At 36.9% G+C, this 26,223-nt stretch overlaps 2 protein-coding genes across 11 annotated transcripts in view; both read left to right on the forward strand.

The window, feature by feature from the left end:
- Positions 1–16,399, forward strand: part of CHD6 (chromodomain helicase DNA binding protein 6) — a 146,506-nt gene extending 130,107 nt beyond the window's left edge. For 6 of the 8 annotated variants that reach the window (XM_088154339.1, XM_088154341.1, XM_007419876.3 and 3 more), the window contains 7 exons: positions 688–836; positions 2,792–2,998; positions 3,620–4,063; positions 6,132–6,314; positions 6,394–6,513; positions 8,774–8,878; positions 10,580–16,398. In XM_088154339.1, coding sequence (XP_088010465.1) covers positions 688–836; positions 2,792–2,998; positions 3,620–4,063; positions 6,132–6,314; positions 6,394–6,513; positions 8,774–8,878; positions 10,580–11,476 — 2,105 coding nt within the window. In that variant the 3' untranslated portion in view covers positions 11,477–16,398. Of the gene's footprint in view, positions 1–687; positions 837–2,791; positions 2,999–3,619; positions 4,064–6,131; positions 6,315–6,393; positions 6,514–8,773; positions 8,879–10,579 lie in introns of all 8 variants that reach the window. The other 2 variants (XM_025166561.2, XM_025166647.2) reach the window with 1 other exon arrangement.
- A 4,476-nt stretch (positions 16,400–20,875) lies between these two features.
- Positions 20,876–26,223, forward strand: part of RBL1 (RB transcriptional corepressor like 1) — a 35,100-nt gene continuing 29,752 nt past the window's right edge. Inside the window, exons 1-5 of one of the 3 annotated variants that reach the window (XR_015798310.1) lie at positions 20,876–21,204; positions 23,843–23,976; positions 25,050–25,250; positions 25,851–25,915; positions 26,007–26,135. Coding sequence is in view for 2 of the 3 variants with exons in the window: in XM_007419877.4 (XP_007419939.1) it covers positions 21,055–21,204; positions 23,843–23,976; positions 25,050–25,250; positions 25,851–25,915; positions 26,007–26,135 (679 nt within the window). In the remaining variant the exon portion in view is untranslated. Of the gene's footprint in view, positions 21,291–23,842; positions 23,977–25,049; positions 25,251–25,850; positions 25,916–26,006; positions 26,136–26,223 lie in introns of all 3 variants that reach the window. The other 2 variants (XM_007419877.4, XM_088153103.1) reach the window with 2 other exon arrangements.

Consider the following 26,223-nt stretch of genomic DNA (forward strand, 5'->3'; position numbering starts at 1 on the left):
CACAATTGGGACTGGCAACTCAGCCGTTAAGTGAAGCGGTCGCTAAGTGAAACTATGATTGTGCTTATGATCTTACTTCAGCTTTCCTTTGCTTTACAGACGTGTGAAGGTTGCAAATGTGAGGATTGGTTGTAAAATTACTTTTTCATCACCATCATAACTGCGAACGATTGCTAAACGGGGCACTAAACCTCTTTGCAATTCAGAGTTCTAATAAGTAATGGCTGATTGGGATATTGCAGACTAATGTTCAACCCACAGCACTCCTTTTCTGTCTTAACCATTGTACTTTTAATCCTTGTATACACAGGGAAAATGCCTGAATAGGGCTTCCGAATTAATTAAGTTTTCCAGTTAGCTATTAGCTACGCTATCTGAATTCTGTTGTCAAGTTTAGAGGAGCCCAATAAATTATTTGCTGAATTTTTTTATTCCATTTTCTTCAGGAATGTTGCAAATCTGTGGATTGTTACAATCTTTATTGTTTGTTTCATATTTCAAGTTCTGATGCATATTTAGCCATTTTCTGCATAACAGCACCTAGCATTTTAGGAGTGAAGGAAGCTTCCAAACAGTGAATACTGCTACTGTGGCTTCTAAGTACCTTATATTTTAGTCAGTTGTTGAGAGTCATCAGTTTAGTAGATTCAGAGCTTTAACTAATCTGCTGTTTTCTACTCTATCTAGATGGCTTTGAGAAGTTTTCTGAAGATGAAAGTAAGAGCTCCACATTTGCTGTTCCTGGAGAGACTGATGAACTTCATGATGTTCGAGCACCTACCATAGCGCAACTTTTACAGGAGAAGACACTCTACTCTTTCTCAGAGTGGCCTAAGGTGACTTTGTAGTTTCAATATGCATAAATATATGATTTAGGTCAATGCTCAGTGAGAACTGAAAGCAACTTCCCATATCTTCTCAAGGTTTTTCATGTCCACAGTATTTGGAATTACACTGTTTGCTGAGTTTGTCTTTTAGTGCATACTCAAATGAAGATAAATCAATGAAAAAAAGGTGGCCACCTAATCAGAAAAAAAGTCTTACTTTAATGGGTCTTCAGCCACCTCAGGATTAGTCTTGTTGATGGGATCCACATATCACCCTAAGCTGTAAAAACCACATTAGCTTGGTTCACACACTACTGTTAGTTACAACAAGTGAGCCACAGTATACCTTAGTATGTTGTGTGAACTTAATAGTTGTAGTTCCCTCCTTAATCAAAACAAGTCACATTAGCCATTTCTGCAAACTCAGTCATCTTCACAATCCATTCCTCCATTATTGGTGTTTCTGTAGTCTTCCATCTTTGAGCATATAATAGCTTCGCTGCAGTACCATATATAAAACCAATAATCCAAACCTATATGATAATTTGATCAGGATATCTTTTCTGAGAAACTGTAGGGACAAATCATTCTTACAGTAAAATCGTTGTAGAAGAGAATTTTATCAGTAATTGAGACTGAATCATTCAACCTACTTGCTGCCTACATAATTGACAAAAGTGGAAGAAAATGCTGCCTCTCTAAAGAGAACCTTCTCAGATTGCTTTTTTTCTCTATTTCTATTCTTCATAAGGAAGGTACCAATTAATAAAAGACTAACAATATTTTCAATGTAGTTCTGATTAGTTTCCGCAAATTGAACATTCCTCTGTCATGCTACTTGCATGATACTGTGTTTGATAGACATGAATAATGCTTTCCGTAGCTATTTGTGTGTTTTAATATGCAAAGTAAAAAATGTTTGTATGCGTGATTCTAATGGCAGGGGCATCCTTGGGAGGGGATCAAAAAAGTCAAGACCACAGCCCCTTTCCTTTGTATGTGAATGCTACATCAGCATACATGAAAAAGAGGTGGGGCTTCATTTGGGCAGTTGTGACCAATATCTTGACTTTTTTGACAAATGCCCCCCTGTTGATGCTCCTGCCGCTCCTGCTAATGGACTGTAGTATCAGTTCTCTGTTTTACATATTTGTAAAGGTTGAGTCATTTCTCCTTTGAAAAAATATATTTTAAAGCTGATATTCAGTATTATTTTAAAGAAGAAAAATATTTTCATCTCTTTTAATCATCGGCCATTCAGTCAGTAAGATTCTGTGGCAGGCCTTCCTTCATAGTATCCACCACAGTTTCTTTTCCTTTATTTGCCTTCCCAACATGATTCCCTCCTCCTGAAATGCAATCCCAAAGGGCATCAGATTGGGGAAACCTATCTTGTTGACATAGTTCCTAGATAAGCTAATAATCCCATAAAGTATTTTTTATGTGCAGTCTCTTAAAGAATTAACACACAGGTTTTGAAATAATATATCTGAGTCATGATGGAATGAAAGGAGTGCTTTATGATGGGAATTAAGATACAGAGGATTGCTTTTTAAGTCTCTGCCTTTGATTATATGCATTGAATTATACTTTCAAGGTGATTTTAAATATAAATATACAGCAGTAGAAATAGATGGTGTATGTTTGTCTATACATATAGACACACACACACACACAGAGGCTCTGATTATTTTCTGGATTTAGAGTTGCCAAGTCATATCTTGATATGGTATGAACTGTATTCATAAGGGTAGCTATGTGTCTGCATTCCAGGCCTGGGGCATGATAATATTCCTGATAAACAGAATAGTAAATACACAGCCCAATCAATCTCTCAGTCTCTCTATTATTAGAAAAGGAGCCCTAAGTTAAATTTGTCCTCTAGCTTTTGTTTTCCCAAGCATTATAATGTGAGAGAATGCCAACATACACAGCTAGGTGAAGAATATCTACTTCTTTGGCAGGATCGAGTGATCATTAACCGCATTGACAACATCTGTCATGCAGTCTTAAAGGGAAAGTGGCCTTCTTCCAGCCAACCTTTTGAAATACCAAGTATGATGTCCACTCCTGCCTTAGCCAGCAGTACTTGCAATAGGAGTAGCTATACTGAACCAGAAGTCTCTGAACCCAGTTTCAGTAATGGAGTGATAGCTACACAGCTCCCAAAGGTAAGCTTGGATATTCATTCTATTAAAAAGTTATTTGTATCACATTTCAAACTTCTGTGGAAAAACTACTGCATGTTTATGCCTGTTTCACTGTATTTAATAGGTACTGATATATTTGGTGTATCAAGGTTATTTAGCAGACTATGAAGACCATTAATGTGAGTTCCCAGAGAGGCCTCAGTCATTATTTATTTATTATTATTAGCGGTCCAGAAAATGTCCAGCTAGTGACATAAATCCTTAGTGGGAGGTGGCATCATTTTTTACTTGTGAGCCAAGTATAGCTAAGACTTTTGAAGAAAAATTGTGTGGGAGTTCCCTGAATATCTTGGGAAAATATAAGAGGTGGACTCTATTAATCCTCCTTTTAGTTTAAATTAAACTTGAGTGTGATACTATTGCTATAGGAGAGATTGTTGCTTTCTTCAAGACAATTTTCTTAATATTCTCAGTAGCAAAGGAAACAATGATGGAGGAGCAGAAATGAATTTTTCTAACTGTTAGGAGCATGGAGATATCCCTTTTGTAAAGGGGTGCTATAGATTCTGTAGCTATAGATTCTGTATACCACTAGTCATAAGAAATTATAACTGACCTTTCTGGCTCTGGTTTTAAACACAGGAAACTTTTCTGGCTCCCACTTTTGTCAAAGATGAATCCAAGCACCGGCAGTCATATGAATTTGAGATGGAGAGAGATGCCAAGCACCGGAGCCTTGATCAGCTTGTAACATCCCACTCCCATCCTTCAGCTGTGTTGAATGGCTGGCGGGATACAGTAGATCTCTCAAGAGGGCCAGATGGAACCTCAACAAGCAGCACTCCTTTTTCCATGAGCACAAATATACCTAAGCTAGGGACAGTGAATGCCCTGCAGGGCTCTCTTGGCATGGACTTGTCTGGAATCCTTCAGGCAGGGTTAATTCATCCTGTCACAGGACAAATTGTCAATGGAAGCCTACGAAGAGATGATGCTGCTATGAGAAGAAGACGGGGTAGGAGAAAAAATGTGGAAGGGATAGACCTGATACTTCTGAAGGAGAGAAGCCTCCAGACAGGGCTGCCCGTGAGTACTAATCCCCATACTCTTCTGTCATTCTCACTTTTCTTTGCAGAATGATCAACTGCAGGTTGCAGCCTTTGGAGACTTCTCTGATACGATTGTTGAAAGTTGCTTTGGAGGCCTAGACTGGGCAGAAAGAAAAGATAAAAATGTTGCAGTTAGAATAAGTTGGAAAATGTTACTAATTAATTTATCTTTTATTTGTTTTACAAGTGGCAGCTCACTAGCAGTACTTTAAAAAATTCGTTATGGTAAACAGCTAAACCCTTCTGGCTCCCTGAATTGGGGATCCCAAGCCCTTCTCCCACAATCCCTACTGTTGCAGTCTTTCACAATCTTGGGGGTGGAGATAGTATTTTTGGCGACTGTCACCACTAGTCTCTCTATAGAAAAAATTCTGGAGGAAGAAAGTTGTAAAAACTTCCTTTGCTTCCAGCGTTCTTGCCTTTTTTGTGGCCAGCAGAGTGGGTGAGATGCTTAGTAAGCTAAATTCCCCATCAGAATGAGACTACTGATTTCAGAAGAAGATACAGTTATGTAGATTAAGGTTAAGCATCTAATTGAGAATTTAGGACAATGGAGAAAAGTAAAATCTCATGAGTCCTGCTTTAGTTCACAGCTAATCTCCAGACATGAATCCCTGTCTAGACACATTCTCAATGCAAAATAGGATTAAGATACAGGGAAACAGCTCACATTAATCCATGATAAAATGTTTTTAGATGAGCCTAATTTGCATCTAGCTCCATTTTTTTTTTCTAGATGTCTATTTCCTTCTAATACTTGAATCCTTCCCCAAGTTGGAGATTTCTTCCTTGACTGAGCATCTCTTCCTGGGATGAAGCCAAAAGAACAAAACCTAATGAAGTGGGGCTCCTCTCTTTTAGGAGCTCACCTGAGGACGGGGGAATTGCCTGCTTCTGATTAGTTGTTCAGAGTATTGAGTTTCCCAGGCTTTTCTGTAGGAAGACAGCCGTGTTAGCGTATGCTGGCAAAAAAATTAGAAAAGCCTGGTGACACCTTCTCTGACGAACACATTTTATTAAAAGCCACAAGCTTTTGTTACCTGCCACTCACTGAAGTGTTCTTCTGATTTTTTGCCTGGCTTTTCTGGTCTCTGCCCCTGATCTAGAGTAGAGGTTTAGTTTTGATGGATTCAGCCTTGTACCTGAACCACGTGGATTGTTTTCTCCTTTTTCAATATACTTTCTGATCATCACAATACCCACATAACTAAAACAGGAGGATACTTCAGATAGTAATTAATAATTAACACAAGAAAGAAAACAATCACATACTATTACACAGTGTGATATAATATTAAATATTTTTAAATGCTGTAAAGTTTTATCACAAGCAAAACAACTCTGAAAATTTTTTTACCAAATAGCTCAAAAGTACTCTTCCTTGCTACTTTGTTGAAAGAAGTCTAATTCAATTATTGACAAGCAACACATAGCAACAGTATAGTGTAACAAATCTTTTGGCCATTCCTCACATGTGAAAGGTCCTTCATTCTCAGTGTCTTGATAGATTCCAGTGTAGCCAAGAAGAATATATGCTTCTTTGATACTAAAAAGAGGTCTGAGTTATGTCACTGCTGCATCTACCTTCCTCCCAATCTTCCCAGGACATCCCTTCCTTCCTCAGCACTGCTGATGTCCCAATGCAGCATATCCCTATTCAGCAGATTTTCTCCATTGGATATGAAGTCCACTAAAAGCGTTAAAGCAACTCAATATTTTTGATATGTATCTTGCAGCATTAAGAGCAAGTAATAGAATAATCTAAGAACAGTCAGGGATTCTAATACTTGCTGGGGTTTCAGAGGGATCAAATACCAGCATTGAAGTTGAACCCAGGGAAGAGCTAAGTTCTGAAAGTTTCTGTGTCAATCAGTAACCCAGATTATATATACATAAACCTAAAATTTGAAAAATTAAATCCGTCTTTCCTTACAGGCAATTGTAATTTATGCACTGAAAATCTACATAATTATCTATATGTAAAGTATTAGAATTTATATTTGAAGCATGCCTTTTTTCCTGTTTCTCCTCCTTATGTTATTCAGGAAGATGAAATTCAGACTGTAACAAGTAATCCCAATCCAGATGGGCCAGCCATAACTACCTCAAGTCCACAGACAGTTCCAGTCACTAATGTCCAGACAGATAAGATTGTTCCAAACAAGAGTCTTCTGGACTGGCTGAGACAGCAGTCGGATTACACTCTAGAAATCCCTGGCTTTGGGACAGTAAGTGCAAGTTTTATATTCCAGGGCTGGGCAGCGTTATTTGGGACTCACTCATATTCACTCTTTCTTTTCCTTCCAGAGTTTTTCAGAAAAGCCTAAACAGAGGAGGCAGCGCTGTAAAGATCCCAGCAAGTTGGACATAAATTCTCTCACTGGAGAGGAACGGGTACCAGTGGTGCACAAGGGCACAGGACGGAGGGTAAGTGGAAGCATTCTTACAAGTCAGTCAGTCTTTGGCCTAAGCCAGTAGAGCTTTTTATCCCTTTATTTAACATCATACCATTACAATCAATCAATCAATCAATCCCATTCTGTAAATGTGATCTGGGTCTTCATCAGTCCATTTCCTTTTAGGGAGGGAAGTGCACATTCCCTAATATTTGTCCTTTATTTCCTCATTAAAGTCCTGTCCTGCTCTTTATGCATTTGAACTGCATATCCAAAAAGAGTAGCAGTGGAATTATGTAAGTGTCCCCACTTCCAAGTAGATATGCTTCTTGTAAAAACCTTGGCCTGCTGTTTAACCTGCAGACCCCTTTCTTGGCTAAGGAAGGATAATTTGATGTTAAAAAAATAGCAGGTCAGAACCATATCAATTCAGCAAATCAATTTTTAAAAACTGGAAGGTTCAGTTAGCTATATTATATGGCAAGCTATAGTTATTTACTGTAAACTTGTTGTCTGAGAAAAGAGGCAGTATTAAGTGTTTTTCCCAGAAATGTACCATAGGAATTAAATAGAGGCACAGGCATTATTAGGTGGGGATTTATACTATCTATTCTCATGATATAGCCTAAGGAAGGCTCATGTAAGCTAGATTATAGCATCCTGAATTTTGTCTCTGTCACATGGTAATCTCATCACATTATTTTTTTAAAATGTTTTATTATATTTTCAAAAAGAGTTAAAATACAGAAATCAAGAAAAGGAAAAAGAAAAAAGAAAAAAAAGGGACATAGAAAAGAAAGAGTAGCTTCTGACTTTCCCTGGTGCAGGTATAAATGTAAAATATATTTGCCTCTTACTCTAGTATCTAAAAGTTTACATAATAAAAATAGTTTTTAATCTAATATTCAAGAAAGTCGTAAAATGAATCTATTTCAATATTACATATCATTTGTACAAGATATTTCTATAAATGTAACATCAATCATCAAATCTAAAATCAAAATTCCATTTTTTTGAGTGTGAAGCAAAAAATCTAAGAGTGGTTTCTAATTAGAAACAAAGCTAGACAGTGCTCTCTTTGAGCAAAGTAGTCAGTTTCGCCTTCTCCACCAATTCCATTAATTTCAATATACATTCTTCAGCCATAGGTATTTGTGAGTCCTTCCATTTTTGTGCATATAAAAGTCTTGCTGCAGTTATCATATAAAGAAATAAATTTCTGTGTGGTCTTTCCATTTGTTTATCCATCATACCTAAAAGAAAAGTCTCTGGTTTCAATTGCAGGTCTAATTTCAAAATCTTTTGAATCAAAATACATACCATATTCCAATATTTCTTAGCCTTTTTACAAGTCCACCATAAGTACATAAATGTACCTTGACATTGATTACATTTCCAACAGACATTTGAAATTCCTTTATACATCTTTGACAATTTCTCTGGTTTCAAATACCAGCAGTACATAATTTTATAGAAATTTTAACAAAATTTGAACTTTAATCCTTTATTCCACATATTTTCCCACTGGTTTAACATTGTTATATCCAAAGCTTTTTGCCTATTTAAGCATACAGTCTTTAACATATTCATCTTCCAAATTAATCTTTAACAAATGTTTATACATTTTAGCAATAAGAAGTTCATCATTAGTACACAAAGCATATTCAAACTCAGTTTCCTCAGTGGTAAATTCATAACTTCTTTTATCTAATTAAAATCTTTCCAATAACTGTGCATACATTGGCCTTCTCATCACATTATTGAGTTAATATTGGTTAGTAATACATGGTACGCACTCTGGTTTACATCAACAGGTTCTTTCCTAGTGAACTAAAGGCAGACAATTTTTTGTAGAGCAACTAGGTTAAGAACATACAGTTCTAGAAAATATCTGTAAAATTCAGTTTAGTTTTAAATTGCTTTGTGCACACAGTAATGATTAGGATTTTTATATTCCTGCCTCTTTGAGGTTTCCTGGGGAAGAACAAACAAATACTAGTTCTGTTCACTAAGGAGATTTGTTTAAAATACTGTATCAACTAAGTTATGTTCTTTAGATGCCTTAAGGGTCCCCCCAAATTGTGGCATTTATTAATACGGAGTAGGCTGGGAAAGTAGATGTTTATTTTCTGTATAAGATATTAACAGCATAAAATAATGGAAACTTTCTTTTTAAAAAAGACAAGAAATGGATAGTTGAAAGGTAAGTGGGGAGCTGAAAAGTTAGATGTTTAATTGTGTTGCTTAGAATTTGTGTGCAAAAGAGGTCATTCTTTCACTGTGTTTTGTAGTTAGGGGGAGCCATGGCACCAGCTTTGAAGGAGTTACCAAGGTGGCTTGATGCAAACTTGGAGTATGCTGTTGCAGCAGACTGGTCTGACATAGTTAAGCTTTCAGTAAGTGAAAACATTTGGGAAAATCTCTGCCATTGCGTTTTTTCATTTCCCTGACCCCTCTACAGCCATTTTCTAATCTATTTTCATGGACAGCTAGAAGAGTTTCTAATACATTCAACTGTAATACTATTTTTATTATATCCCTGATGGACAGTTACATATGGGATAAACTGTATGGCTAGGTTCACAGATTACACTAAGTCACATTTTTATTTATTTATTTATTTATTAATCAATCAATCAAATTTATATCACTGCCCAACCCCCACAAGGAGAGACTCTGGGCGGTTAACCACTGTTTTATTGAATAAGCTATTTTAACCACTGTTCATTGAATAAGCAACAGTCAGCTGAGTTTACACATTATGTTAAGCCATAAATCAAGGTTTACAAACCATAATGCTTGGTTTCATACAAGATGCTAAGCCAAAATGCAAATATATCACATTATGGCTTAGCTTTATGGGTATTTAAAGTATTTAACGTATTTTAAACACATAGCTCAAAATAGCTGACAGACTGTCTTTTTTGCACTGAAGTTTCATTTGTGCGAACAGTCAGACAAAGTATCATGCAATAATAACTTGATGAATTGTTTCCTCACTAACCTCTTTGGACTTCACTAAGATAAAGAGTTCTGTGATTCATACTATTCCTTCTATTCAGGATTTCATTCTTGATGTATTTTCAATGTAATCTCAAAGTTTTATAATGATTGCAATAATATTTTTTGCTAACTTTATTTTGATAAGAATGCAACATTTTTTTAAAAAGATTTAGGTTCTTCTTGAAGCGAGTGTGAGACAGAGAGAATTAATACCATCCCAGTATAATTGAGTATAATTTAAAATATAATATATGAGGCTGAAGTTCCATATTTACTTACTTAGTAATAAGTTCTGTTTAGCTCAGTGGGGCAGCTCTGAGTATATATGCATGTCGTTGGCCATTTTGTGAGAGGTCCTGGATTAGATGCTGCTTTCCTAATCCAGCAGTGCCTTGCATATGTTAAAAATTATTCTGTTTTTAAGGGAATTTTTCAACTTCTAAATGGATACAGGTAGTCCTTGCTTAACAACCATTCATTTAGCGACCGTTCAATGTTACGATCGTGCTAAAAAGCTACTTATGACCAGTTCTTGCACTTACGACTGTCACAATGTTCCTGTGGTCACATGATCATGATCTGGGCACTTGGCAACCAGCTTGCAATTATGACAGTTGCAGCATCCTGGAGTCATGTGATTAACATTTGCAACCTTCCCAGCCAGCTTCTGGCAAGCAAATCAGTGGGGAACCCCATGATTCACTTAACAACTGCATGATTTGCTTAAAGACCACGTGATTCACTTAATGACTGCAGTGATTAGCTTAACTGCTGCAAAAAAGGTCATAAAATTGGGTCCGGTCATGTGATTATTCGCTTAATGACTGCATCGCTTAGTGACCTAAATTCTGGTCCCAATTGTGGTCATTAAGTGAGGAGTACCTGTACATAGCTTTATGTACAAAGTCCAGGGACAGATTTCTAGGCAAATAGTTTTGTTTTGATGAAAGTCTCCACATTACCCATAATTTTGGGTAACACAGAATTGTACTTGAGAATGTATTCCTTCAGGAAATACAGCTAAAGATATCTGTTATGAGGTGTCTTAGGATAGCAATAACATGTGGAAAATTTGTTTTGTTTTTCATTCTTAGGGTTTTTTACCTGAAAGTAAGTTTAATCGTATTCTCACTGAGCCCGTACTCCGAGATGTTGGACCTCGACGAAGAGGAAGAAGACCAAGAAGTGAACTCTTTAAAGCTCCGGGAATAGGAGCAGATGCTTCTTCTGGAATGGGACCATTATTCATGAATGGACTTATAGCTGGAATGGATTTAGTAGGACTTCAGAGTATGAGAAACATGCAAGGCATTCCTTTGACTGGACTAGTTGGATTTCCTGCTGGATTTGCAGCAGTACCTGCTGGTGAGGATGTTAAAAGTACTCTGAGTATGTTGCCAATGATGCTGCCAGGTATGGCTGCTGTACCACAGATGTTTGGTGTTGGAGGACTTCTTAATCCATCAATAGCTACTACTTGTACTTCAACTGCTCCAACTTCATTAGCAAGCACAACTAAAAGTGGTACAACACATTCGGAAAATGATACTGAAGACAAACAGAATAGCCAAGGTTCAAAAATAGAAACTGTTTCTGAAGACAAATTGAGTCCTAATTCATTTTCTGACCAGTCAGAACCTGCAATAACAACCAGTAGTCCTGTAGCCTTTAACCCATTTCTTATTCCTGGAATGTCATCTGGACTGATCTATCCCTCAATGTTTCTTTCTCCTGGTATTGGTATGGCATTGCCAGGCCTTCAGCAAACCAGACACTCAGAGGCAACAAACCTAGAAAGTCAGAAAAGGAAGAGAAAGAAAACTAAAGGGGAATTAGCAAATCTGGAACCAGAAACACTCTCACTGTCTGACAAGGAACATGCTAACAATCAAAACTGTACAGAACAAATACCATATGTGTCAATGGAGCATGAACGTGATGTACCAGCAGAGGAGGAGGAAGAGGAGGAGTTAAAAGAAATTATCAATTAGAATTTTTTTTGTTTTTTTTCTGAAAAAAAATATATTGTGGCTTGTAAGTTTCTCATCCCATAAATATTTGTTATTGCCCTTTGTCCCCACCTCACCTTCATAAAAACTGTGTTTCTGTAAGTAATATTATCTACCGAATTCCTGGTAAGAAAACTATGGTGACATTTTAATAGTTGCAAGGTCTTGCCATAGAGATAAGCAGTGTTCTAACATTGGTGTGGGAGGAACAGAATTCTCGTTCAGTTGTCCACTATTCATTCCTCCCTTCTTTCAAACAGTAGTAAAGAAGCATCTGATCATCTCCAAAACTAATCATCCCTCCCTTCTTCCAAACAGTAATAAGTAAGTATGTGGTCATTCCCAAAACTGCTTGCTTGTGTAAAAGAAAAAAAAATCTGGGCAAAAGAAAGTGCTTCTCTTAGAGGAAAACACAGAACAACACAGGAAAAGGTTGATGTTTTTACAATGACACTGAATTAAAAAAAAAAACAGATCTTGTATTTTGGAGTAAAAAGCACAGCTATAGTAAGTGCTAATGTGTATTTTTTGATTTAAAGTATTTCCCTATTTTATCATGTTTACTAGAATAGTAGTATAGACAGAAGTATATAACTAATGATTGAAATGCATATATTCATTTCTTTTTTTTTTAAGGCATTAATAGTAGATATATAATTTCTTCCTGTCACACTACAAAGTTTTGGAAACAAACTGCTGTAAGGGGAAAGATTACGTAAACTTTTATATTTCTAAAAGAAAATCTTGTTTTATGTTTAAGGTGCATTTCAGTTGTTCTTTTCTTTAGATACCAAGCCCATTTCTAGCTCCTGCTGAGAAATTTATGCACATCTTGCCTTTTTAAAAAGCGTAGTGGCATGAAGAGGGTTATAATAACTACCAATTATTTTTTCAACTTTGTATTATTCATTTCTCACAAAGGCACTTGGCAATTTTTTTTCCCAGGGAAGGAGGAAACATTGAAATTTTCTTAAGTGGGAACTGGACCTAAGTTTTGTCATTCTTTTCCTTCTTTGTGAAAACTAGTATCTTTGAAAACTGATTTTTTAAAAGCTGTGGAATGGATTTTTCCATTATAGTTGGCCTTTGGCAGGGACTGTCAAAGTTTCATAACTTGGCTTTATCCTCCATTTCTTTATCAGACTGTGAAAACATTTTTGCTATTTCTTTCCATTCCTCTTGAGCCCTTGCACTGTTGAATGATATTTCCCAGCATCTCCGCACATATGTTTTGTGTTTTAAATGAAACTCTTTAAAAACATATACCAATTTTCAATGTTGAATTGCATCCAAAAGCAATTCTTATATAGTTATCTTTATTCCCACTCCTGTGTCACTTTTCTTTCACTTGGGCTTGTTCTAATTTATAGCTCATGATTTGAGACTTGAAAAAAAAAAAAGTGGTGCGATGTTTAAATGGCAGACCATTTAAAGGGGCTTGGGAGTGTATGCTAGTATTCAGTTTCACATTTGGTTTGTCACAATTTACTGTATTTTTTATTTTTTTCCTTTTACCGTTTGCTAATTTATCAGATGGTCCAAATGTTTTTGACATAACTATTTCAGTTTGCATTATTTATTTATGATGCTTTTTTCATTGTCTTTTATACATTTGGGATTTTAAAGTATGTACATGTTAAAATTAGCATCTCAAAGAAGTCTGTAACCCATGAATTAAAATTAAGGCTGCATGTTGCAGTGAATTTACACTATTGGGTTGGAATCAATTTCAACAAATTATACAATTTGGTTACACTATTGCAGAACAATTGAATAATGTTATAGGCCCTATTTAATACAGCTGTATAGCACAGATACTGTATGGCTATTGACAGATTTCTTAGAAGTGCTGCTATCTCTGTTTGACTAACATTTTGTTCAGCTTTGCCTCCAATGGAAGCAGAGAGGGTTTTTTCAGCTGTTAAATCCAAAATCAATATAATTTATTTATGTAAAAAAAAAAATCACTTGATATATTTTTGAACCTTTTAAGTACTAACTTTTTATTTAGTAGAAAAACCATGTACTTGCCCTAAATCCTTAAAATACAAATGCTATAAAACTTCATATATCTTGAAAGCCTTACTGTCAATGGATGCAAATCTCTATCTGGAGTCTACTTGTAATATATACGAATGTTTGGCAGGGTTAGATTTATAAGGAACAGGGTTGAAACTGAACTTTAGTTTGTCAGCATGTTCTATATACCTTGTCCTTTCTTATTTAACGTATGTGTGTAGGCTTCTTTTGACTTTCAGTATGTGACCCTTTTGCAGTGTGGAGCTGTTTTGGCTTATTTACAGTGAAAGGCATAAATGGCTATCTTTTTTCATATCCATTTTAAAAACAAATGCGGATTTCTCACTTACTTCATGAACACTCACACAAACATAAATCACCATAAGATGTGCTATTAAAATAAAGTGTCTGTGCTTGTAAAATGGATAGATTTAAAAGTCAAAATTTTAATTTTTGAATTTAGTGCCTATATTATGTGTTTCTTTTTTTAAAAAAAACTTGGCTGAGCCTTGCAAAAAATGTATATACTTTTTTCTAGGAAATCTATTTCTGATTGTTTTGCTTGATTTGGAACTAAACATGAATTGCCTTTTTCTTAGCATGAGCACTGTTTTGGCCTACAGCTGTTCTTTTCTTTCTTTCATATTTTCTATCTGATTGACCCAAGAATCCCCTGCTGTGTGAACTGTGTAACTGTTAAAGATAGCTTAGGAGATTTCTCTGATTACAGAATATTTACATACGTTTCAAGAAACTAAACCTCAGTACTATTTTTAAGCTATTCCTTACATCAGATAGTACTTTCCTGTGGTGAGAAGCCCAAGCTATATAATTAGAATATTTCCAGTTCGTGTGTCAGTGGATCTGCAAAGAAGTTCACTATTAGGATAATCTTCTAGTAATTCATGCATATCATCCACTGAATTTGCACAGCATGTTTAACTAGCAAGAATAAAATGTGGTAGTTTCACCAGCTGAGATCCTGAGAATCTCTATGAAAAATGTTCTACAATGAAGATGCCAATAAATGATTTCCATATTAAATTTCCAAAAAAAAAAAAATCTAATGAACATGCTTGCTCTGATTTTTTAAATCTGTTATTTTTTTTCCTAAGAACAGGAATAGTGTCTTCTGTGTAAGATAAACAGGCTGTCATTCAGAGAATCTGTGTGTGCAACAAGTTAACCAGAATATGAGGATCAAAAAATCTTGAGTCTTGGATTACAGGATTTAATATAAAAATAAATGAAAGCTGTTATGTAGAGTATCCTATTTTAGCAGCTATCTTTCAAGAGAATCAATTTCATTATAGGTATGCATTGTAAAATCTGTATTATGTAGGAATCACTGTAATAATACATCAACTACCCTCAATATTTTAAATGAAGAAGTTGTCTGAGAAATTAATTTGAAGTTGGGTAGGGGTTTGGATTGAAGCTCATAAATGGGCTTTCTCTTAAAGTAGAAAGAATGTACCAGATTGTACAAGCTCCATTATTTATATCTTAAAATTTGATCCAGTATCAGCTGATAAGCTACCTGGTTGCTCTATGTTTGATCTGAATGGAGAACTTTTGAGAGACCATGGTAAACTTTGTCACAACCATCAGAAAATGGGTTCAGAGATCTTACCAAACCATAATATTGTTTGCTTAGTTTTGGTTTAACATATTGTATACATTTAGCAATTATAGTTTATAAACCATAGTTTATAGTTTAGCATGACATGTGAATTCTCACTTGTGCCTTGTTCAGCAATCCACAATTGAGCCACTATCTTCCTGCCATCTCAACAAAATAACAGTTTATTAGAATTAGAGTAAGTATTTACTTCCCATCTCAGAACATCAGCCTTTGAGGAGGGGTGTGTCTAAAAAAAAATACCATTATTATTATTATGAGAAGAAATTCCAGATTGTGAACCCAGATCTGGTCTTTACCATTGCTCAGTCTGAAATCACAGCATCAAAACTGGATAGCTTTCTGAATAGCAGATTATCTATATCACATATCTGCTACCCCTAACCCCCACTGTGCTGGTCTCATCTGAAGCCCTTTGAGCAAGAAGCAAAAATGATTCATTTAGGAAAAACAACTATAAGTAAGTTCCCTATCTTTTAATTGATTAATTAGTGACATTAAATCCAAAGGCTTGTTTCATATATTCAACTTGCCTAGTTTCAGATTTGTGCCCAGTTGGAAAGCATTCTGGGCAGGGGGTAGTTTCTTGACAATGGGGAGAACTGTGGTAGAAAATCCAGACCAATTAAAAACTTGCTCTATAATGCAGGTGATAATTTCTGTACCTCTTTAAGAACAAATGCTGGAGGGCAGTCAAATTAGTTTAGAATATTGAAGTACCGTGAAAGATGTAACCAATGTGTTATGGCATAGGTTCTTGTGACCAAAGTACATAAGCAGTCCATGCAGTTCAGTGGAATCTTAATTAATTAAGATTTAATTAAATTTATTGATTAAATTTAATTAATTAATTAAGAATTCAGTAATTCTTAAGGCACCATAAGGTTCTTAGTGTTTTTCCTTTTGATGTATATTGACATGGCATATAGTTAGAACATTCCCTAAAAATTCAGCAGTACAGGATTCTGTTTCTTATAGCTCCTTGGCTATGGATTATTATTTCAAAACCAAGCACCCTTTATATAGGAATAGGACAAGGATTTTAGCCATTTATTAACACAGTTAATGCAGAAAATATTCCAAAGGAATATTAACCTAATCTTCAAATAATTCTTGGGCAACATAATTTTCAGCTCCATTAAGAAAACAAGTGTTCAAAAGGCACATGGATGCCAACAGAAAGAAAGAAACTGGAACTACTTGACTTGAAGCATATACAGTGGGGCAAAAAAGTATTTAGTCAGCCACCAATTGTGCAAGTTCTCCCACTTAAAAAGATGAGAGAGGCCTGTAATTTTCATCATAGGTATGCCTCAACTATGAGAGACAAAATGGGGGAAAAAATCCAGAAAATCACATTGTCTGATTTTTAAAGAATTTATTTGCAAATCATGGTGGAAAATAAGTATTTGGTCAATATCAGAAGTTCATCTCAATACTTTGTTATATATCCTTTGTTGGCAATGACAGAGGTCAAACGTTTTCTGTAAGTCTTCACAAGGTTTTCACACACTGTTGCTGGTATTTTGGCCCATTCCTCCATGCAGATCTCCTCTAGAGCAGTGATGTTTTGGGGCTGTCGCTGGGCAACACGGACTTTCAACTCCCTCCAAAGGTTTTCCATGGGGTTGAGATCTGGAGACTGGCTAGGCCACTCCAGGACCTTGAAATGCTTCTTACGAAGCCACTCCTTCGTTGCCCGGGTGGTGTGTTTGGGATCATTGTCATGCTGAAAGACCCAGCCACGTTTCATCTTCAATGCCCTTGCTGATGGAAGGAGGTGTTCACTCAAAATCTCACGATACATGGCCCCATTCATTCTTTCCTTTACACGAATCAGTCGTCCTGGTCCCTTTGCAGAAAAACAGCCCCAAAGCATGATGTTTCCACCCCCACACTTCACAGTAGGTATGGTGTTCTTTGGATGCAACTCAGCATTCTCTCTCCTCCAAACACGACGAGTTGAGTTTAGACCAAAATGTTCTACTTTGGTTTCATCTGACCATATGACATTCTCCCAATCCTCTTCTGGATCATCCAAATGCTCTCTAGCAAACTTCAGACGGGCCCGGACATGTACTGGCTTAAGCAGGGGGACACATCTGGCACTGCAGGATTTGAGTCCCTGGCGGCATAGTGTGTTACTGATGGTAGCCTTTGTTACTTTGGTCCCAGCTCTCTGCAGGTCATTCACTAGGTCCCCCCGTGTGGTTCTGGGATTTTTGCTCACCATTCTTGTGATCATTTTGACCCTACGGGGTGAGATCTTGCGTGGAGCCCCAGATCAAGGGAGATTATCAGTGGTCTTATATGTCTTCCATTTTCTAATTATTGCTCCCACAGTTGATTTCTTCACATCAAGCTGCTTGCCTATTGCAGATTCAGTCTTCCCAGCCTGGTGCAGGTCTACAATTTTGTTTCTGGTGTCCTTCAACAGCTCTTTGGTCTTGTCCATAGTGGAGCTTGGAGTGTGACTGTTTGAGGTTGTGGACAGGTGTCTTTTATACTGATAACAAGGTCAAACAGGTGCCATTACTACAGGTAACGAGTGGAGGACAGAGGAGCCTCTTAAAGAAGTAGTTACAGGTCTGTGAGAGCCAGACATCTTGCTTGTTTGTAGGTGACCAAATACTTATTTTCCACCATGATTTGCAAATAAATTCTTTAAAAATCAGACTGATTTTCTGGATTTTTTCCCTCATTTTGTCTCTCATAGTTGAGGTATACCTATGATGAAAATGACAGGCCTCTCTCATCTTTTTAAGTGGGAGAACTTGCACAATTGGTGGCTGACTAAATACTTTTTTGCCCCACTGTATCTGGATCTAAGTCCCTTAGATCTAAAGTCTAAGACTTTAAAAAGGCAGACATTTAAGTTGTTAATGTAACTGATAGCCTCTGTCTATAGAAGCAGCTATTTTGCTTTTAAACATAGCATATTCTGTCTCCCAAAATGGGCAATAATTTAACTCACCTAACCCATGTAGCTCTACTTAACGTTTCTATGAATCCAGTAGATTTTTCTAGACCATTACTATCATAAGTGATTTTCAAGAAAGTCATTGTTAACTACCAAGAGTGTAAAAAGGGTTTTACTATATGTAGACAACAACTTCCAAACTTTGAAGTGTACATCATATTCATAGATTCCTTGATAGAAATAGACACTTGGGCTGTGACAATAGAATGTTATTGTTGCTGAGGAAATAACTGATTTTCTATTACTTAGTAATCTCAACTGTCATTTTTTGCAATGGAAAGCTGGTTTCATTACTGTTGCTTGGATTGCTTGACTTGGAGAGTTAATTTTGTTTTTTTTAATCTTTTTTTAAATTAATTTTTTTAAAAGAATTTTTGTACAGAATAAAAACAATACAAATCTAAAGAAAAGGGGGGGAAAGTAAAGGAAAACTGATGAAGGAAGGAAGGAAGGAAGGAAGGAAGGAAGGAAGGAAGGAAGGAAGGAAGGAGCTTCCAATCTTCTTTACAGTAGTTATAAATGCATTTACATTTTATCCTTTCTAAGCTTACATTACAGCTCCCTTCTTTCCATATTGTACCCTTTCTAACCATCAAACCCATAAATCACAAGTTCATTTTTTCCATTTTTAACAAAAAGTCCATAAAGGGTTTCTAGTCACTAACAAATGTAGTTACTGTCTTTTCCCTAATCAAACAAGTCAGTTTTGCCATCTTCTTTTTCTTTGTTCTCTCTGTGGTTATATGTATTTGTGTATCCACCCATTACATACTTAACATCTTTAGGAATACACATGTGACCACCTTAAGACATGAATTTAGGTTTTGTCCTATATGTAGAATATGTTGATCTTCATACTGCCACCAGTTTCTTCATTCTTCTAATAAACCAACACAGCTGGTCTTCTGGAATTTGTTTGAAATTAGAAGTTTCTAAGTGGAAATCGCATCTCCGCATACTATCAGGCTGAGTTGTTGCATTACAAACCAATTGTGCTTATTAAAATAGCAACAGCAGCCATGCAGGCCACGAGGAAAAGGAAATCCAAATCCTTAGAGATGAACTGAAATTTTACAAAATAATTGCAAGCTCTCAACTGTAAAAGTCCTTCAGCCAAGTTGGCTAGAGGAATAAAAGGGATGTGGACACAATTGTAGCCATGCCAGTTGTGTTACTGGGTGGAGTGGTGGGGAGGCTCCAAACATGGAAACTCATCAGCCCTTCAAGGTAGACCAGACTAGCAAACCAAAGTGCTAATACTACTGTTGTTATAAGCTTACAGTAACAGAATCTTGCAAATGTGAATGTGCTTCCCCCTCCCTCCCTTTATGGTAATAAGAACTAGGGAGGGTCTTGTCTGGGATGCTTTTTTGGATTGCAGTTCTGCCCCAGACTTGGGTTTCTTTTACAGGTAATCCTTGGGTTACAACCGCAATTGGGATTGCTAAGCAGCGTCATAAGGTGTGATGTCACATGACCAATTTGCTTAGTGATGGTAATCCTGGTTGCCGTAACCCCAAGACACACGGGTCTCTTAGCAGGAAGTGGCAGGAGTCCCAGGTAAACAGTGCGGGGCTGCTGCAGGATGCTGGGGAAGTGCCGCGGAGGGGAGGCCAGGGGAGGGCTTGGGAGGCCTGGCAGAAGCGACATGTAAATCGGGAGGCCGGGAGAGGCCTGGGAAAGCCAGTGGAGGCTGTGTGCAGGCTGGGGCAACTTACTGGAGTGACTTGAGACCTTCCCTGCTGGCTTCCCCATTGACTTTGCTTGTGGGAAGCCAGCAAGGAAGGTTGCAAATAGCGATCATATGACCATGGCTCCCTGCGATGTAATCATGAGCTGACCACCCGGATTGCAATCTTGTGACTGTAGGGGTGCTGCAATGGCTGGAACTTCAGGGACCAGTCATATGTCCATTTTTTCAGCACCCCTGTAATTTTGAGCCGTTGCTGGACGAATAGACTTAAGCCGAGGACTACCTGTATCCACACCATCTGTATCTTGGTAATGTCCCTCCCTTCCTTCTGTTCTTCAAGGTTATTCCTTCTTCCCATTGCATAACTAGATCTTACCAAGTCTAGAATAATATGAGGTTGACTGGAACTCTGCTAGGAAGAAAATGTTTTTAATTTTTTTTCTCTTCTTTTATTCTCATATTGGCAGGAATGAGCAAATTCAGTCTGTTAGTGATGAATATGCTATTGGATTTTATTGTCCTAAATAAATACAATAATAATGTATTCTATTATAATAAAGCTGATATATAAAGGTAAGTGCTATTAATAATACCAGCGTTTATTACAATCTGAGATTATTGGATTTCAGGTTATAAAGTATTCTTTCTCTATAAAAGCACACCATCTCCAGAGGATTATGAAGCAGCTGCATTATACTGCATATTACTTACATGCAGTAGTTGTTTTAAATTTCTGGAATTGATAATACGGTACTTCATTGGAGAAGGCAGGACTTTAATCCCTTCCTCGCAAACTGGGGGGAAAAAAAGCTTTCAAGCATTCTCTAAACCAGGCGTTAAAACCAAGACTCGTCCTCTCTTAGCGTGTTTCTCGCGGAAAGTGCCCAAGAAGAGGAGTGGCAAGGGTTGAGTAGTTCGCGTGACATAGGAGCCACAAGCTAGGAAAACATATTGCGCGAACCCGACCCGTAGTTCACGATTATGCTGCGGATATGCAAATAAGAGTAAACACTTAGTTCCGAGATACGTTTCCACTGGAGATCAGGCGCGGCTCTGGCAGAAGGCAGGACTGCCCCAGAGCTCCAACGAGCGGTCTCGCGCTGCGGAGGAGGAAGGCGGGGCGGAAGGGGCGTCTCCCTGCCCATTTCAGGCCGAGCGTTTTGGCGCGTTTGGCAGAAAGCATTGTGGGTACCGCGGCGCCGGTGGCAGGAGGAGCGGCTGCTATCATGTCGCAGGAAGCAGAGGAGCCTGCGGCTGTGCAGTGCCCTGTTCGGGCCGCGCTCGACCATTTGTGTCAGGAGCTCAATCTGGACGTTGGCAGCGCTTCGGAAGCCCTTCGGGATTTCATGGCCCTGCGGGGCACCTACAGCCTTGAGGTGGGAGGCCGCTTGTCTGTCAAGGAAGGGAGGGTAGCCTGGTGGCCGACTGACCGAATGACTCCTGCGGCTGGTTAGGTGCTCAGGTAGCAACGCATTGCCGGGGCTTCCCTGTTCTTGGGGGCGGGGGGGCACAATCCAAAGTTGGGGCGCGTGGGCCTCGGCAGGAGTCGAGTGGAGCTTGCCCAGAGCTGGGCTCCCAAGCGGCAGTCCCCCAGGAGACTTTTATTTCTGCACCGACTTTACTTTTTAAGCGCTCACGGTGACGCGGGGACCTTCTCCTGCGGCCTTCTGGTTGGGTCACACTAACACGAAATAACGCCGGAAATGATGAACGCTCGCCAAAGATCCATGGAGCTAAGAACGATCATTGACGAGTCTAGGTCTACTGAGATCCATACAAGCCCAATTTAGTTCAATACAGTGAGTCACAGATGAAGTCTGGAAGGGATTTTGACAGGAAATGGCATACCAAGAGAAAGATGGTCTGAACTCCTTTTTGTGCTGTTTATTTGAATGTTTCCTTGCAGATGTTATTAAAATACTGTCTCAGGAGGAATTACTGTCCAGAAATAGAATGACTAGCTTTTGAAATAAAAGCTGTCTTCACATGATATAATCAAGCACAAAGTAGTGAATTACAACTTAGGCTAATAAGTTATGTGAACCCAAACTGTATGGCTTATGGTTCAATATGTTGTATGAACCTAGAAAACTGGGTTATTGAGTAAATCAATGTTTTTTACACTGTTCTAAATTATGGAACACCAAACAAGATACTTTTAAAACAAAGGAACATTTATAATTGTTTCAATTATTTATAGTTTTTTTTGTGTGTCTCCATAAATAAATACAATTTTCACTTCATATGTTTTAATGGGATGTATGAGCTGGCATAGTACGACATATTTCCTTGGCATGTCACATAAGATATGTTAAAGAGCTGGTGTAACTTTTAGTTTATTTTGGTATTTATTTTTGGTTGTGGTAAATACTGAAAATTCATTTTAACAAAGATTTGTTGAAGTAAAAGTTACTGTAATCTTCAGTATCATCCTCTGAGCTTTCATTTCAAAGTTTTCCAACTTTTATTTTTGTTTTCCTACTGTTTTAGTGAGATATCTTAAGATACCTGCTAAATCTCCTCTTCATTCATGGGCATGGTAGTTGTTTGGCTAGTGAAATAAAGGAATTTAAAATCCACAAAAGAAGTTTAGGTGGATTTTGGGACCAAATAAAGTACCTTCAAGCTTTATAAAGAATATTGGTGTTCAATGGGAACATGATTTAAGAAACATTAATGAATTATAGATAAACCTTCAAAAACATGGGATAGCCATGATAACAGGCATGAGGCTCAAATGTCTGCTAATGGAATAGATAGGTAGCCTGAGCTGCTGGAATGGTGGCCTCATGGGACAGAATGTCAGTTGTTGAACTGGATAAATGCCCCTTGGGAATAGAAGGATGGGGTTGAAAACTGAATGATAGATTTTTTGGGGGGGAGGCTAAAATAACAGGGCAGGGACTGTTGGTTTCTAGTACTAGAAAAGCAGGGCTAGGACTCTAAATGGCAGGTTCTGGTTTGATATAATGGTATCTAAGGGCTTGAATAAAAGGTTGGAACTGGAATGATGACATAGTTGCCAATTGTCCAATATATTCTTGCTGGCTGAAAAGGTTTGCTAGACAGCCCCAAGATCTTAATTGGCTTAATTCCCTATCTGCCCTGCAGCTCCCTGCAGTCCCTTAAAATCAGTCCCAAAAAGCTGCAGTAATTTCTATGGCAGATCTTGAATGAAACAAAAAATAAAGGAGAAAGAAGAAAATTCCATAGGAAGTCTGCCTGCGTTATGGTAGATTTTCCCTAATAGATCGGCAGTATTACTTGTGGGTGTTATATTCATTTAATACAGTTCTGACTAGATAGCACTTAAGTGTGTCTAACAGTAAAAAAAACTAGCAGTTAAAATACAGGTGTTTGATAACTTTACAGGTATTCCTAGCAAACAATTTGGCTTTCATTTAAGACAGTAATTCTTAAGTTGGTTTAAAGGAACCCTTTCATGTGACTGTCATGATATATTTATGCATTGCTAAGAATTATGACACATTCAGAATTCAGTTGAAGAAACTGAAATAATTGGCTTTTTTGTGTGAGATGCTGTCACAGCATTTTGACTACACCATCATTCTTTGTAAACTGGCAATGTTATGTCAGAATGTAGTTAATATATCTTAACGGGAGATCTTTCAGACGTACTTGCCCCCTCCCCTAGTGGTTTTGTCCAAGGGGAGTCCAAAGATAAGTTTCAAGAATTTACTTTATTTCACCCAATAATCAGAATTCTTCAATCAGAATAGAAAGCTGCTTAAAACAATAAAATGAACAATAAAAAAGTAAAATACTATTGAGAATAAAAAAATACTTGTGTGAAGTGAAATAACTTAGTATGTATTAAAGAAGTACATATTAAGCTTTGCATTTAATTTTGTAAATTAAATACATTATTAACCTTCATTTTTATCTACCAAATCAGGATTATTATTATTTTATAAAGCTTCTTGCAAATGTAAAAGATTCAGATTATAATCAGCATTGTTAATCCTAAACACTGTAAATTACTTATTTTTGCAGGGAGACATTGTACATTGGTTGGCTTGTGCTCTATATGTTGCTTGCCGTAAAAGTATAGTGCCCACTGTAGGAAGTAGTTTGGTGAAAGGAAATTGTGTCTCACTGACCAGAATTCTACGTTCAGCGAAGTTAAGGTATTGTTAATTTTAAAAAACATTCTCTGTGCTATTCTGGTCTAAAATTGCAATAGAAATATTAAATTCAGTTCAAACCTTGTGTGAATGAAGGCTTACTCTTATTATCTAACCCTGAGATAAGCAACACGGTGCCTTCAGCTGATATGACTAACAATTCCACCTGGTATCTGCAGTCTGGTTAATATAATCATTACCATAATTATTTAATAAGCCAAAATCAAGCCACATTTTCACCATTTTTGTTGTGAAGTTAATATCATGGTTTCGTAAACAGTCCCATGTAATGCATTTTCTGTTTCTTATTAAGGATCGTAGGTAGCATGGAAAAGCGGGGTATAATAATTTATTAACTGAGATAATGGATCACACTAAGCCACGGCATATTCTAAGCAATAAGCAACAGTGACTGGCTTTATGGCAAGACCATTAACCCGTAATTGATAAGTCATAATAATTAAATTCATACAATATGCTAAGCCAAAAGCAAATAAAATTATGGCTTGAGGTCATTGTTAAGAATAGCACAGAGGCCTTGACCTTGTTTTTCACTAAACATTCCAAAGAAAGAATAATATAATGGTTAATATATTAGAAACAGATGATTTAAATTCAAAATCTAGTGTAGCTATTTATAATAGGTGGTTTGGCCAGGTAATTAGCTATTAAGCCATAATGTGATTTTTCTGTTTTTGACTTAGTGTATAGTCTGAATCCAGCCGTTTTTAGTGTATTCAATAAACCATGGTTTAACAAATCAAGGCTTAGTACATTGAATGATCAAATCACTATTTCTTACACTAGTCTATTTTACAGGATTATAATTGGCTGGTTCAGATATTCATGTTTACCTAATGACTATGACATTAATATAGTGCCTTCATGATATTTCACATCCTTTTAAACACAGCAGTTTTAGTGAAGTCTGCTTGCACTTTCAGCTGTGTTCATTAAATCATACCAAGTGATGTCTATATTTAAATGCATTCTAAATGAAGTACGAGTTATAAAATAGACTGAGAATGTCTACAGAAATTAAATAAAGCTATAATTTAATTTTGTTTTCTTTTAAGCTTAATTCAGTTTTTTAGTAAAATGAAAAAGTGGATGGACATGTCAAACCTGTGTCAAGAATTTCGAGAGAGAGTGGAGAAGTTGGAGAGAAACTTTGAAGTGTCCACAGTAATATTCAAGAAGTATACCCCAATCTTTTTAGATATATTTAAAAATCCTTGTGAAGAACAACCTAAGTTTCAAAGAAGCAGGAAACATAGGTAAAGTATTCAGAGGCTTTGAGGTATTTTAGATTTTGTGTTACTAAAAAAACAAAATGATCAGTGGAGATATAATCTTACATAATTCCTCTGGTGTCTTTCTTGACAGACTCCAGGCACATTCTTCTCAATAAGGTACAGGTAGTCCCCAGTTTAAGAACAAGTTCCATTCCCAAGGTCTGTCCTTAAGTCGAATTTATATGTAAGCTGGAATGCATTTGTATGTGTAATTAACTTGAACCATTGTTTATTTAACTCAAATCATTCTGTATTTAACTCAAATTTTGCTACAATAGGCTTCATTCTTAACAATGGGTCATCTGTAAACTGGGCGTTCTTAACCCGAGGACTACCTATAGCTGAGAATGTAAATGGAACCATTTAATGGAGTGTTGTATGCTACAAAAACATGGAGACAGTAGGGTTGGTAGCAATGTTGGCCAGATGTTTGAACATAGCAAAATGCTGTATGTATCTTAAGTTGCTATAGTAATTTATGACCCTCACTTCTTAAATTTAATAGAATCTAAATCTTCTGTGTGACATTCAGTAATTTCTAAATAATAATTTAGAACTAAAATGAGACCTTTCTTCCAATAGACGGGTACCCTGTAATGTTAAAGATCTATTCAACTTCTGCTGGACTCTATTTGTCTACACAAAGGGTAATTGATAATGGCTTAACTTTATTTCCTGATTTTTGTTAAATGTTTTAGCTGTATGGTTTTAATTGACTTGATGTATTCTGTTCCAAAGGTAATTTCAGTATGATCGGTGGTGATCTAGTGAACTCATATCATTTACTTTTATGCTGCTTGGATATGATTTTTGCAAATGCACTTTTGTGTCCGTATAAAAGAGATTTACTAAATCCTTCTTTCAAAGGTATGTTCCTAATTCCCTTCCTCTTCCCTCCACTACAATGTAAAGTTTTCATCTGTTTTTGAAAATGATTACATATGAATTTTATGGA

Source organism: Python bivittatus, unplaced genomic scaffold (assembly GCF_059951505.1).
Source record: "Python bivittatus isolate LINGU-HERP-01145 unplaced genomic scaffold, Pbiv_v1 ctg000700_np1212, whole genome shotgun sequence".
NCBI lineage: Eukaryota > Metazoa > Chordata > Lepidosauria > Squamata > Pythonidae > Python > Python bivittatus.